We start from the raw sequence: 13,785 nt of genomic DNA, 5'->3' as shown, positions 1-13,785 counted from the left end.
CATTGATTTCATATCAGTAATTATAGATTGTGTGATCATAAAACTAATATATACATTTAAATAAGCAATTGAGTTCTTTTGCTTATCAAAATTAATTTCATTATTTAAAAATATTTTACACCATAAAGAATGTAACTTAATATTATTTAAATTCTTTAATATATCTTGTAAGTTATTTTCATATTTATCTTTATTATCATATCTTTCCCAATTCTTCATTAAAAATTTGGACGATTCATAAGGAAATAAATTAAATGTTATTTCACTGATTTTAAATTTTGCTTGAAAATTAGGTTCATATATATAAAGAAATTTTAATACTGATTTCATAGGCTCAAAAATATTCGTAATATTTATGTCAGGATTAGTTATAATATCTAAATGATTATTTTCGAAATAATTATTAATTGTGTTTTGTAAATTATATTGATCATAATATGCAACATAAAACCCATAACCTGTTATAGTTTTATAAAATTCACTTAATATATAATAAGCTATTGATCGAACGTTTTCTAATGATTTATTAACTTTAATTAAATTTAAGAAATTAAATATATAAATAATTAATTTTAAGTCATCAATGAAATATATTAATGATTCTAGAACTAAATCTATAAACCAAATATATTCATTAACACAATTAAATTTCTTTAAAATATTTCCGATAATTTCAAGTAATTTTTCATATGATGATTCATTAAAAAAGTCAAATCGTTTGATAAGTATATTAAGAACTTCTTTATAATTCGATTTTAATGTGAATTTTAATATAACTTTCGATGTCCCTGATGATAATGATTGATTTTTATTATAACTAAAATCAATTAAAAGATTTATAATTTGTAATGAATAACTTTGTTCTATTTTATTTATGTCAATGTTTTGTATTATTTTCATTATCGTAGATGAATGAAACCATGAATGCTTTGGTGAGAATAATATATCATGTAATAATACTTTATCAATGTTTATCTCATTAATACAATCAGATAAACTTTGTAAACAATTCGAAACTAAATCATTAAAATCTTGTTGAAGTGTTTCTTTAAAAATTTCATATATTTCTTTTTCATTTTGATGTAATTTAATAAGTTTAGATAACGTCTTAAATTTCATTGTTCCTACAAAAACTGAATCATTTTTTGTTGTCTTATAATATTCAATTGGAAGATATAATGAATAAAATGATGAATGTGGTAATAATTTCTTAATTTCGATTTTACTTTCATACGTTTTATATTTAATTGTTACAATTTCTTCATTAATTTCAACTTTAACTTCATTAAATAAACTTAAAATCGTTAATGAATTATCAATTTCTTGAAATGTAGGCTTTTCGGAATTTAATATATCAAATGAGGATTCAACTAATCGTGAAATATCAATCAGTTGAACATTTATTGGATGTGTAGAAAAAATAAATGCAAATAAACTTAAATGATGTTTTAAATCGTCGTTGTAAAAATCAATTAATGTCGGTACAAATTTCGTGGGATTTAAAGAAACAATATAAGAAACAGCATGAGTAGCATGACGTGGTAATGTTTTTTGTGTTTGTTTAAGGATAAATAATAAAAGATTTTCCATAAAAATTATTGGGAAGCTTTTAAATTGCTGAATTGCTAAAACTATTGACTCATTTAAATCGTTTTCAAAAGAAAAATGTTTTAACAAAGGGATTGATTGAATATATGTTAAAATAAATGGGGATGATATAAAATTTGATAAATATGCAAATGAACAAACAATAATTGGCGACGAAATAGCATTGTATTCCAGAAGTTTTATTGAAGAGCTAAATGAGTTTAACATTTCATTTGGAAAGTATGGTGTAATCCTTGTTAAAAAAGTTGTTAAAGAGGAACAAATGTATGTGCGAACATTAGATGGTTGTTGTTGTACTCCATAGATTAATGTTTTCCAAATTAAACTTAAAGGTGTTGTAATTGAATCTTTATCATATTGTGAAAAAATACCTGGTTTTATAATCTTATTAAATTCTTTTAATATTTTTATAACATCAGCAGGTGCCATATCAGGCGTTACTACTTTTTGTAATCTAGAAATAAACTCATCTATGTTCGGCATCTGCCCAGTTTTATCGTGTTCTCAAATGTTGTTTTTTACTAAAAGTGACATTCGATAATTAACGATAAGAAATTGAAAAAAACCGATGCATCAAAATTTGATGTAAAGAATCATTTTTATTTTATACCACTGTGACTGACTTCGCTAAATTTCTTGGCCTATCTACATTAAGTCCTCTCTTACAAGCCACGAAATAAGAAAGCAATTGCATTGGTACAATATTAATTATCATCTGAACCCATTGAGAAGCTTTAGGTACAAGTACTAAATAATCAGCAAGTTCACCAAATAAATTACTTTGTTCTTTATTAGCAACAACTAAAATCTTTGCTCCTCTAGCTCTAATTTGTTGTAAGCTTGAAACACAAGCACTAAAAACTTTATCATCATCATCTTCTGTCGCTATAAATATTACAAAAGCTTTTTCATCAATAAGTGCTAGTGGACCATGTTTTAATTCACCTGCCATTAAACCTTCAGAATGAATATAAGAAAGTTCTTTAATTTTTAGAGCAGTTTCTCTAGCAGTAGCATATTGAGTTTTTCTGCCTAAAATTATCAAAGATTTTTGTTGTGAAACAATTGAAGATAAATCTTCGATTTGTTTTTTTAAAAGTAAAGCCTGTGATACATATCCAGGTAATAATAATATATCCTTAATCATTTTATCATGAATTTCTTTATATTTAATAGAATCCTGAATCATTAATAAAAGTAAAAGTAAAAGACATACTACACTACTGGTATAAGCTTTAGTAGAAGCTACACCAATTTCTATACCACAATTAAGATGGATACCACAATGAGTTTGTCTAGAAATACTTGAACCTGGAGTATTGTTAATACCTATACAAAATGCTCCTGCCTTTAAACAATGTTCTAAAGATACAAGTGTATCAGCTGTTTCACCACTTTGTGATATAAATATACATATATCATCTCTAAAAATGATAGGCTTTCTATCATTGAAATCACTTGCCACTTCGACAAGTATTCTTTGTTTTGTATATTGTTCGAATAAAGGTCTAACTGCTAATGCTGCATTAAATGATGTACCACAAGCTATAAATATAATATTTTTAGCTTGTTTAATTATATCTAAATTAGGTATAATACCTCCAAGTTGGACATTTAATGAACCTTCAATAAGTCGACCTCTAATTGATGATTGAATTGTATTTGGTTGTTCCATAATTTCCTTTAACATAAAATGTGGATATTGACCAAGTGCAATATCTTGAATTGATACGTTTAAATTTTCGACGATTCTTGAAGGTGAAAATTTCGCTGTTTTTGGTGCTATATTAACAATATCAATTCCATATGGTGTAATATGAACTATATCCCAATCTTCTAAAATTATAGTTTTTTTAGTGATATCAGCAAATGCTGGTGCATCTGATGCTAAAAACAATTCACATGGTTTCCTTTGGAAATGTGTATTCTCTTCATCTATAGCATCTGATATATGTATAAATGAGTCATCATCATTGAATTCAACAGATCGTGCAGAATGTGTCATTTGTGGCTCTTCAGGATATTTAAGTCCTAATAAAAGTGGTGATGAAAGTCGACACGCAACTGCTTCATTTGGATAAAATGATGATTTCCATACACATCCATATGTACCATCAACTAATTTCATTGTATTCGTAATGACTGTAAGAAAAGATGGCTTTTGGCCAGTCTGCTTATAAAGCTGATTGTATACAAAGAGCGCTAGTTTTGGTAATACTTCGGAATCTGTATCTGAATAGAAATCAGAATTAGCATTTTCGGTCTGTCGGAAAATTTCAGGGATTTCAAGTTCATTGTTGATATGAAAAATTGGTTCTTGAAGTAAACGATTTTTTAACTCGGCATAATTGAAAATTATGCCGTTATGGACAACAACAAATTCTAAGTTTGTGGATGAAAAATGTGGGTGTGCATTTCTAACACTTGGTGGTCCATGTGTGGCCCATCTTGTATGACCAATAACAATATGATCAGAAAAAACAGTTTCGTCTTCTAAATATTTGGAGACGACTTTCTCGAGGTTTGATATGGCACCAGTTGTTTTTGCTACATTTGTTTTGATTTCATCACCTTCTTTTGTTTCAAAACAAATTCCACAAGAATCATATCCACGATATTCAAGTTTGCGTAATCCATTAAGAATCCTTTCAATGATTTCTTTAACTGTTTTGTCGGTCATATAGTTGATGTATGCAAAGATCCCGCACATTTTTCTTCACTGAAGATTAGGTATAGCACACAAAAAGTTGTTTCCAGTTTTTTATAGAAAATAACGGTTTGTTTGACCAAACAAACAATCAATGACACATTAGTCAAAAATTGAAACGAAACCTTTCACTCCACTTTATGACAAGAAACTTTCTTTCAAAAAACCGTTTACAACCATTCAATAATATTGAATTAATTTTTTCAACTGATGGATTCTCCGTTCAAAAACTTTCTACTAAAAGATTTGATTTTATTAATTTTTATTAAATTTCGAACTTCAATCAAAAATTTGGAGTTTACCGATATGATAAAACAAAAACTTAAGGTAATGTTATTACCAAATTTTAAGTAAAAATATATTATTGAATCATTTATTTTTGTTGCATTCATTGTTTGTGGATTATTTTTTGATTCATTGCATAACACATGCATACATTGCGACCTGTCATTTGTCTGAAAAAATTCATCCAGTATTGTTTATCCAAAAAAAGTTCAAATGTTTTTGAAATTTTTTTCTAGAAACTCTATTGAATCAATTTAACAATTTCTGCATGCACATTGCAAGATGCCCACATAACAAACATTTTAATTAGTCCCTTTTTCACTTAGTAATTTAACTATTTCTGTATGACCATTTGCAGATGCTAATGTAAGTGCTGTTTTAAAAAATTTAAATAATTTCCAAATATTATTTTGAAATATAAAATTATTAAAATAAATTTTAAATAAAACAAATAAATATCTTTGGCGTTAATATCAATTCCTTCTTGTTCAAGAAGTAATTTAACGATTTCTATATAACCATTTGAAGATGCATACATAAGTGCTGTAAAAAATAATTTCAATAATTTCCAAATATTATTTTGAAATAAAAAATTATTAAAATAAATTTTAAATAAAACAAATAAATATTTTTAGTATTAATATCAATTCCTTCTTGTTCAAGAAGTAATTTAACGATTTCTGTATAACCATTTGAAGATGCTATTATAAGTGCTGTCCATAATATTTTAAATAATTTCCAAATGTTGTCATGAAATATTAAAATATTAAAATAAATTTTATTTTTATCATTGATATCAATTTCGTTTTGACTGATTATATATTTAACTAACTCAAAATTTGGTGATTCAGAAGAATATATTAATATATCATATGGCATTTGTAGCTCAGCGAGAAATTGTTTTATAAGAAAAATATTTCCTATTTTTGCATATTCATCAATAATATATTTGTTACTAATATTAATTCCCTCATCAATTAAAAAGGAAAGTATTTCGAAATTACTACACTTCACACATAGTACTCCTAACTCTTCTAAATTATTAATTTTTTCTATTTTCCTTTCATAAAAATATTTAAAGATATCATTTTGATGAAACTTAATTGCTGCTTCATATGCATTTTGAAAAGATGAATGATTTTGTTCACATAAATGAATGATTTCTTCATTTCCACCTGCAACTGCATATTTTCCTGTATTAGTTACTTTTGCTCCATTCATTAATAAAAATTTAAAACATTTAACTGAAGAAAAAAATGCTGCAAAATTAATTATTGATATATCTCCATAATTAATATATGAATATCTTTCATAAAGTGATGGTGCGATTCTTTGATTAAAATCAAAATTCGTTTGTGATGAAATTTCTTGAAGTTTTCCTATTTCATCATTTCTTATTATTTTTGCAATTGCGTTTGGATTAACTCCTTCTTTAACTAATTGCTTATGAAGTTCCCAATTATTCTCCTTGAGATTGTGTTCATTTTGACAAAAATAAATGTAAAAATCAGAATCTTTATAAAAATTTAAGTTTAAGTCTATGTTATGATGTCTAAAATACAATGAATTATTAAGTTTAACTACTTTGGAATCAATTAATTTGTTTTCAATCATCTTCTCAAGTAGAAAAAAGGATTCATCTAAATTATCCCAAAGAAGGAAATCTGTGAAAACATTAATTATATTGTGCTTGCCTTCAAATATTTTAATGAAATCGAAATAAACAAAATAGCTTTTCCTTTGTGAAATAAAAGATGAATATATTAATTGGCAAATTATAAGTTTTGACGAATATAGAAAATCGCTGTCCAATAAATCACTAACCAATGAAACTGTGTTGGACACATTTTGTTCATTCATATTAAATATTTTTTGCTGTATATTGATCAATCTTTCCAAATTATTCATAAAAAAAGTGATATCAATTCAATTGAAAACGATCATTTACACTTTTGGATAAATATATTAAAATTCTTTCTTTAGAGAATGTTTTACTTCAAATATTTATTCTTTATTTTCACAATATCTGGTGCACCTGAGCAGCCCTTTGCTTAGCAAATAAAGGCCTTAAGTTTGGATTTATTAGTGGCTCCAAGTCATTATTCACATCAATTGAAATTGCAAAATCGATGTATAGTTTGTACATTTGAAAGCTGTTAGGGTCTCTTATGCGATTGAACATTTCTGCAAAGCAACCGAAGTACATACGATTGAATTCCTTTTGGATGTTATCAACATTTGGAGTTTTGCTCAATGGCCATTGTATAGTGCTCAATATGCGGAGAATAGCAAAGCTATCCTGAGTCACAGCAACTTGTTGATTGTATTGAATCTTTTGTCGGATTCCGGTGAATATCTTATCAAAATGTCCGATCATACTTTTGGATTCTGTGAAGGATTGGTTAGGATCAGTCATCTCGTTGATGATATTGAGTCTTCGAGAAATGTCTTCAACAGAGAATTCGCGACCTTTTTGTGCAAGAGATTTTTGAAATTCTGTTTGGAGAGTTTTCCGAAGAGTTTCATCATCAACTGTTTTCTTGAGAACATTCTCTACAATTTTGTTGATGCTATCAACATCAAATTGATAGTTGAGACATACTTCGTTTATATTTTGATTGTCATCGGAAAATTTTGATGTCTGTATTTCGGCAAACTGTGTTTTCATTGCGAGCGAAGGCATTTGCCGAAATTGCTCTATCATTTGATCAACATCTGGCATTTGAACTCGAGGCTCTTGACTATACGTCCATGTTTGAGGACGGAATTTGCCATCCTTTATTCTCTGAATAGTATCTTGATCTTCTGCTTCTAATTGATCCATTAAATATCGCCATCGATCTGCAAGATCAGCAGATGTCCGAGATTGCTTGAAAGGAAAGTCTCTTCGAATCTTGTCAAAAACCTCCTGCTTGTCGTCGTGATAAATCGCATACCCTTGTGATAAGAAAAAATCTTCATCTTCTGTCCATTCGTTTCCTTCCATCCTAAGAAAAATAAACGGTTTCAAAGTAAGCCCACGAAATTAACGTTCGTAATTGTTTTCAAGGTATTATTAAAAAGTGTGTTAGTCATGTCTTTTGCTTTTATGTCTTTCATAAACATAAAATAATTTTTTTTTAAAAAAAATTATGTGGATAAGGAATTAAATTTAGTAAGACTTAATTCCATATTAAGAAAATGTAACAATTTCCCGATACAACATTTAAGGGGAACATATCCATTTCATTCACTTAGTTTTTCCTAAAAGATTTCTTATTTCAAATCTGAATATGGATTTGATGTATTTTACAGATTTTTCCAAATAATTATTGATTTTTTTATTCCTTTTACAAGTAAACACACTCATTATGATGGGGTCTCTAGAGATCTTTTATTGTCACTTTTTCTCTCCGACCAAACTCACAATGCAATATCCCAAACCCAACGCGCCAAACTTAGCGCGCCCACCACCAGGCGGATATCCATATCCACCTCCACAATATAATGTTCCGTATCCACCTCAACCTTATCAATACCAAAATCAATATCAAAATCAATATTCACAAATTCCTCGTCCACAAACGTCTCCTTCAAATCAAGCTAACCAACCTAGTCAGTCATCTAATTACCAAAGAATTCCCATCCACACTGCATTTTTCTCTAATATCCAATATAACGTTCCATATGAAACGTTCAAAGAATTTGCTGAAAAGTATGGAGAAATTGCTAATATTTATTCTCTCATACAAAAAAAGGGGATTGCTTTTGTAACATATTTTAACATTAAAAGTGCACAAAAAGCAGTCGAACAAGCAGATAATCAATTGTTAATGGGGCGGCCAGTTAAAACCAATTTTGGAAAAAAATCCTCTAATCCTCAAACTAATCCACGATTTACATGTTCTGCTCTTTTAGTCCGAACTGCCATTGGAAGCAAACTCACGTTAAAACAGGTACAAATGGAAATGTCAAAATTTGGCGAAATATATGCAACTGCTGTTCTTGAACCAACTCTTTTTTATATTAAATTCTGTGATATAAGAGATGCACAAAAAGCAATAAATGGGAAACATTTGATGAATTTTAATGGAGAAAATGTTAGTATTGACTTTAAGCTTGATGATGAAGACATTGACGCCACATTATCACAACCACAGCAGCCAATGCCTAATTATCCATACGGATATCCACCGCAACAAAATATGCAGTATCAACAAATCCCACAACAGCCAATGGGAAACCAATTTAGGGCGGGTCAACAAAGTAACCCTTACGGGGCACCCCAACAGTATTACGGAGCACCCCAACAACCGATGCGTCAACCTTCAAACACAAGAACAGATGATAAATTTAAGTTCTTGGATTTCCTCGGCCATTAAGAAATATATTGTATGTATTTTTTAAAAATGCGGCATTCATTTTTTGATTTTTTTGGATGAATTATTTATCTCTAAATTTGGGATAAGCGATTTTGGCATTGATGGAATCGCAGTGGAATATCAGTAAATATATATATAAATTGATTTTTAATAAACTGATTTACGAACATCTTTTGGTGATTGTGCAAGTTTTCGAGGATACTTCTGTGTAGTTTGATATATGGAACTTTTAACTGTAGTTTGTCTTCCAGGATTTGTTGTTTTCTTTTTTAATTTTGCAACTTCTGCTTTGAGCTCCTTGATTCTTTCTAGCATATCTTCTTGAACTTGTGTGGATTCATCAACATATTCTCTTAATTGTTTTCTCAGTGCATCCAATGTTGCTGCGAATTCTTTTTGCATTTCAGAAATAATTTCTTTTTGTTGTGCAATAATTTTATCTTTTTCATCTGGGCTATAACTATCATCATACTGATCATCTTCACTTGAATATTCTTCGATTATCTTTGTTTGCTTTCGAGACATCTCTCGATGAAAAAATAAACGTACGCCATTAGCAACACTTTTGAAATAAAGCAGCTGTTAAAACAGTGTTTGGTCAAATCATAAAATGGCTGATTACCAAGGTCAGAAACGCGTTTTGATTTTTTCTATCATAATATTTGCTTTATCTATTCCAATTTCTATTATATATGCAATTTACCAGGATAATTTTCGTCATGCATTATACTTTGAAGCAGGTGTTACAGTCTTTGTAATGATATTATTTGGACCAGATTGGCCATGGCTAAATGTAAACCCACCAAACTGGAAAGATGATGAAGATGCTCTCAAAGCAAACATTGAAGATGTTAAGCAAACTTCTTCAAGTCATTTAGCTCACAAAAGAAACAGACCCAGAAAACACTAAATGCTTTACTGTTTATTTTTATTTCTTGCAAGAATTTTTTTGTTATCGAAATTTGTTTTCAGATTTTTTCTTTATATAGCTTGTGTTAAAAGCATTTTGGAAAATAATGAGAGAACTTAAATGTTTTACTAAGTCAAAATGTATTCTAATAATCAGGAAAAGTTAATCTGATATGTTCCTATAGAGTTATTTGCATCAAAAGAGTTAGAAGACTTTTGTTTATTTTCGTTAAGACACTCAAATATGAAATAATAACATATAGCTAAATGAAATTTCATAGTTTGCAATTTTATTGCAACGAATTTTTTACAGTTTTGTTTATGAACCCGTTGAAGAAGATAACAATAAAAAAGAATTTTTAAAAATTTCTATTATTTGTTCTCAGATAAGTTAAAAATCATATTGGATATCAATAATTGTTAGCAAATTTATCTACCAAAGGTTGATTCTGCACTAGGCGTAGGAAGAAAAAGGATTGGTTTGCCCCAGAAAATCGAATAAAGATTCATTAGTCAATGTTGAACATTCCAAGCTTCTTTACCAGATAGAGGTATTGAAAAATTTAAAAAAAAAGTCGTACAGGTACAGAAAATTGACAAAAACCGTTATTATAGCTGCTTCCAACAAGATGGAACCATGCTGCTATCCTTGGATTCAATCAATTATAATGGCAATCTGCTCCTTGGTTTTAATAATATTAGGTGGCGTTTGGTGGGCAAGAGAGAATAAATTTGACGAAAGTATTTGTTCTTTGCTTGCAATTCCTTTAACTTTATCACAAGAAAATATGGATGTATATATAACCACAAATCAAACCAATCAGTCACTTAAATATCCAAATAATTTTGTTTTGGATTTACCAAGTATTCAAACAGATTCTTCATATTCATTTCACATCATACATAATATGTTTGGGTATAACATCAGTTTGTCAATTAGTGGAAATGGTGTTATTCAATACTATTATTCAAATGACTTTAATACTGATAAAGATAATCTTACCTCAGTTTCTTTTGTTAGTTTTGCTCAGCAAGCTCTTGATTTATCAGGAGTACATATTTCAGAAAATTTTTATAAAGTATGGTGTCCTTCTTCTTCTTTGATTACAAATTTTTCTGGAATCGGACAATATTGTCGAAGAAGAGAATATCCATTAAAAATTGAAGGCGGTTTTACAGTCACAGAAATTGGTGCAAATATTCATTTATCGGCAATCAATAATTTTGTGAATTTTCATAACACATCTTTTATTGTATCGAATTATATAGATATTCCTCAAGCATATTTTGCTGTTTCTTTCTTCGTTAACTCAAACTCTATCGGAAAAAAATTATGTATTGCAGGAATTGTAATCTTTTTTGCAATGGTTATCGAATTCTTCATAGTAACTTGTTATATGCTTCTGGCTCATATACGGTAAATTTAGTTTTGTCTTTTTTATTATATGGATGTATGAATAAACGTTCTTCTATACAAAAATATTTGAATAGTTTTAACGTTTTAGTTTAAACGTTTCAATAGCCAGAATGGAAAATCAGATCTTACAGTGTTACCAAAATTTATCAAACCAAAATGGACAAGGTGTAACACCAGAGTTAACCGAATTTTTAGAAAGCGTTTATAGAAATGTAAATTCATTTCCAAGCCTATTATTAATTTTAAACTCAAATGTTGAAGAAAATATACTTGAGCATTGCCTTCTTGGAATTAAGAGCTGGCTTAACCATAATTGGAATGCATTAGAAAACAAAGCTGAAATTATTGATTCACTATTTAAATCTTTATCTTCACTTCATAGCCTTATGTTATTAAAAACAATGGCTCTCATTTTGACAGAGTACTACTGTGAAGCTACCTTTGCTGAAATAATTCAATTTTCTACACATGTTCTCAATAATCAAATTGTTTCTTTAGTTCCATCAGCAATTCAAATTTTTGATTCACTGTGTGAATTAATTTCAATTGATGGTAATATCTCTAATATGTTTATGCAACTTATACAAATTGGCATTCAAGGATCTGAAGATTCTCAAATCACTACAATTCAATTTGTATTTCATCTTTCATCTTTATACTGTGAAGATCCATCAAATCCATTTCATATTGGTGATATTTTTGTTCATTCTCTTAATCTTCTTTTAACATTAAACAATCAAACGCTTATAAAGAATTTATTAAAAATTTATTCTGATTCAATTAATACGAATTGTTTAATTATAAATCCATTTGAATTATTACAACGAATTATTGTGGTAATTGATAATTTCAAGCAAAGTTTTTACATTTTAGACGAATGTTTTAATATAATAGAATCGATAATGGAAATTTATCCCGATATATTTTCTAATGAAGCTCTTTTGATTTCGATACATCAATTTTCATTTTATTTAACTCAATCCAAATATAATACTGATGATGAATATGAAATATCACCATCAAATTATCCACAAATAATTGGCGAACATTTTGCGCCTTATTCAAATCTTGTTGGAAATATAATATCGAAAATTAAAGAATTCCAACAAAGTGAATCTGGAATGTTTTATATTTCATTATTCTTAAAAGGTTGTATTGAAACAGAACCTGATTTTTATTCGAATATTTATGGCGATGTTGTTGATATGTTTTGTAAAACTTTATTATGTCAATCAAATTGTTTAAGAGAAGCGATTTGTGAATCGTTAAGTACAATTGTTGAAATGATTGGAAATGAACAACAATTATTAGAAATGATACAGAATTATTCATTACAATCATTAATTCAGTTCCCTTCAACTAAAACATTAAACTTAATTCAAACGACTTTAACGTTTTTGGAAAATTCTGATGAAATAATCGATACAAAACTTCCAATTTTCTTACAAATTTTGAATTGCACGAACACTTCCATTCAAATTTCGATTTTACAATTTATTTCAACTTTAATCAAAAATTGTAGAAATGAAATTGTAAACAATTTTAATATTTTATATTCGACAATGACAACTATTCTTCAATCAACAAATAATTCTATATTATGTGGGAATGCTATTTATTGTTTAGCGCATTTATCTGAAAAATCTGTTGAACAATTTTCACAATATGCATTTTCATTTGCTGAGTTTTTAACAAGAGGAATGCAAAATGAAGACACATACATAGCTATCGAAATGATTAATGCTTATGGATTTTTGGTTGATTTTCATACAAGTTCAACATTACAAACAATTACTTTAGTAATACAAATATTAACAAACATTTGTCAAAACCCTCCTCCGAATAGTGAAATTATATCAACGGCAACAATTTCCGATATTTCATTAAGAGTTCTTTGTGCTATAGCATCCAAATTTCCGGATTATTTGCAACAAAATTATTCAACAATTATTAATTTCATTAAATCGAATAATTCTTTGCATTCAGCAAAAGGCGCTTGTATTATAACTGAATCATTAAATGATTATATTCAAAACATAGAAAAAATAGTAAATATGTTAATTCCGATTTTATTAAATATGATAAATACAAATGAAGATGCTGAAACAATATCAATATCATTTGAAGCAATTTATAATATTATTTCTAATGTAAATATTAACTTTATTATTGAACATATAAATAATATATTAATAACAACTGAAAATGCAATTAAATGTAATTTACATTATCATAGTATAAGTTATTCTTCTCAAAATGATTCTAATTTAACTATTCAAGAATCCGCTTCAAAGATTTTCGGTGGAATTATTTCGACATTAAAAGAAAACTCAATTAATATTATAAATCAATATTTCCCATTGTTTGTTGAGTTATGTAATCATAATGATCCAAACATAAGTAATATTGGAGTTAAAATACTTGTACAAATCATTCAAGAAATTCCAATTAATATAATTCAAGATAAAATTTTGGGAATTTTCGAAATAGCTCAAAAT

At 27.9% G+C, this 13,785-nt stretch overlaps 4 protein-coding genes across 4 annotated transcripts; 1 reads left to right on the top strand and 3 right to left on the bottom strand.

Annotated features, from left to right (window-relative positions):
* Positions 1-2,212: 2,212 nt before the first annotated feature.
* On the bottom strand, positions 2,213-4,288 carry GO595_006479 (glutamine--fructose-6-phosphate aminotransferase [isomerizing] 2; the record flags this gene model as incomplete). Its single annotated transcript, XM_067919836.1, has 1 exon — positions 2,213-4,288. One exon carries the CDS (start codon positions 4,286-4,288, stop codon positions 2,213-2,215), a length of 2,076 nt encoding a protein of 691 aa, XP_067773357.1.
* A 2,329-nt stretch (positions 4,289-6,617) lies between these two features.
* On the bottom strand, positions 6,618-7,586 carry GO595_006478 (uncharacterized protein; the record flags this gene model as incomplete). Its single annotated transcript, XM_067919835.1, has 1 exon — positions 6,618-7,586. One exon carries the CDS (start codon positions 7,584-7,586, stop codon positions 6,618-6,620), a length of 969 nt encoding a protein of 322 aa, XP_067773356.1.
* A 421-nt stretch (positions 7,587-8,007) lies between these two features.
* GO595_006477 (putative RNA-binding protein) lies at positions 8,008-8,961 on the top strand (the record flags this gene model as incomplete). Its single annotated transcript, XM_067919834.1, has 1 exon — positions 8,008-8,961. One exon carries the CDS (start codon positions 8,008-8,010, stop codon positions 8,959-8,961), a length of 954 nt encoding a protein of 317 aa, XP_067773355.1.
* Positions 8,962-9,108: 147 nt separating this feature from the next.
* Positions 9,109-9,486, bottom strand: GO595_006476 (uncharacterized protein; the record flags this gene model as incomplete). The annotated part of the gene is made up of 1 exon (XM_067919833.1): positions 9,109-9,486. The coding sequence occupies one exon, from the start codon at positions 9,484-9,486 to the stop codon at positions 9,109-9,111; it is 378 nt and encodes a 125-aa protein (XP_067773354.1).
* Positions 9,487-13,785: the final 4,299 nt, after the last annotated feature.

This window comes from Histomonas meleagridis (genome assembly GCF_020186115.1).
Source record: "Histomonas meleagridis strain 2922-C6/04-10x chromosome Unknown contig_44, whole genome shotgun sequence".
NCBI lineage: Eukaryota > Parabasalia > Tritrichomonadida > Dientamoebidae > Histomonas > Histomonas meleagridis.
The sequence above is the reverse complement of the archived record's forward strand: the minus strand, read 5'-3'. Positions and strand labels throughout refer to the sequence as shown.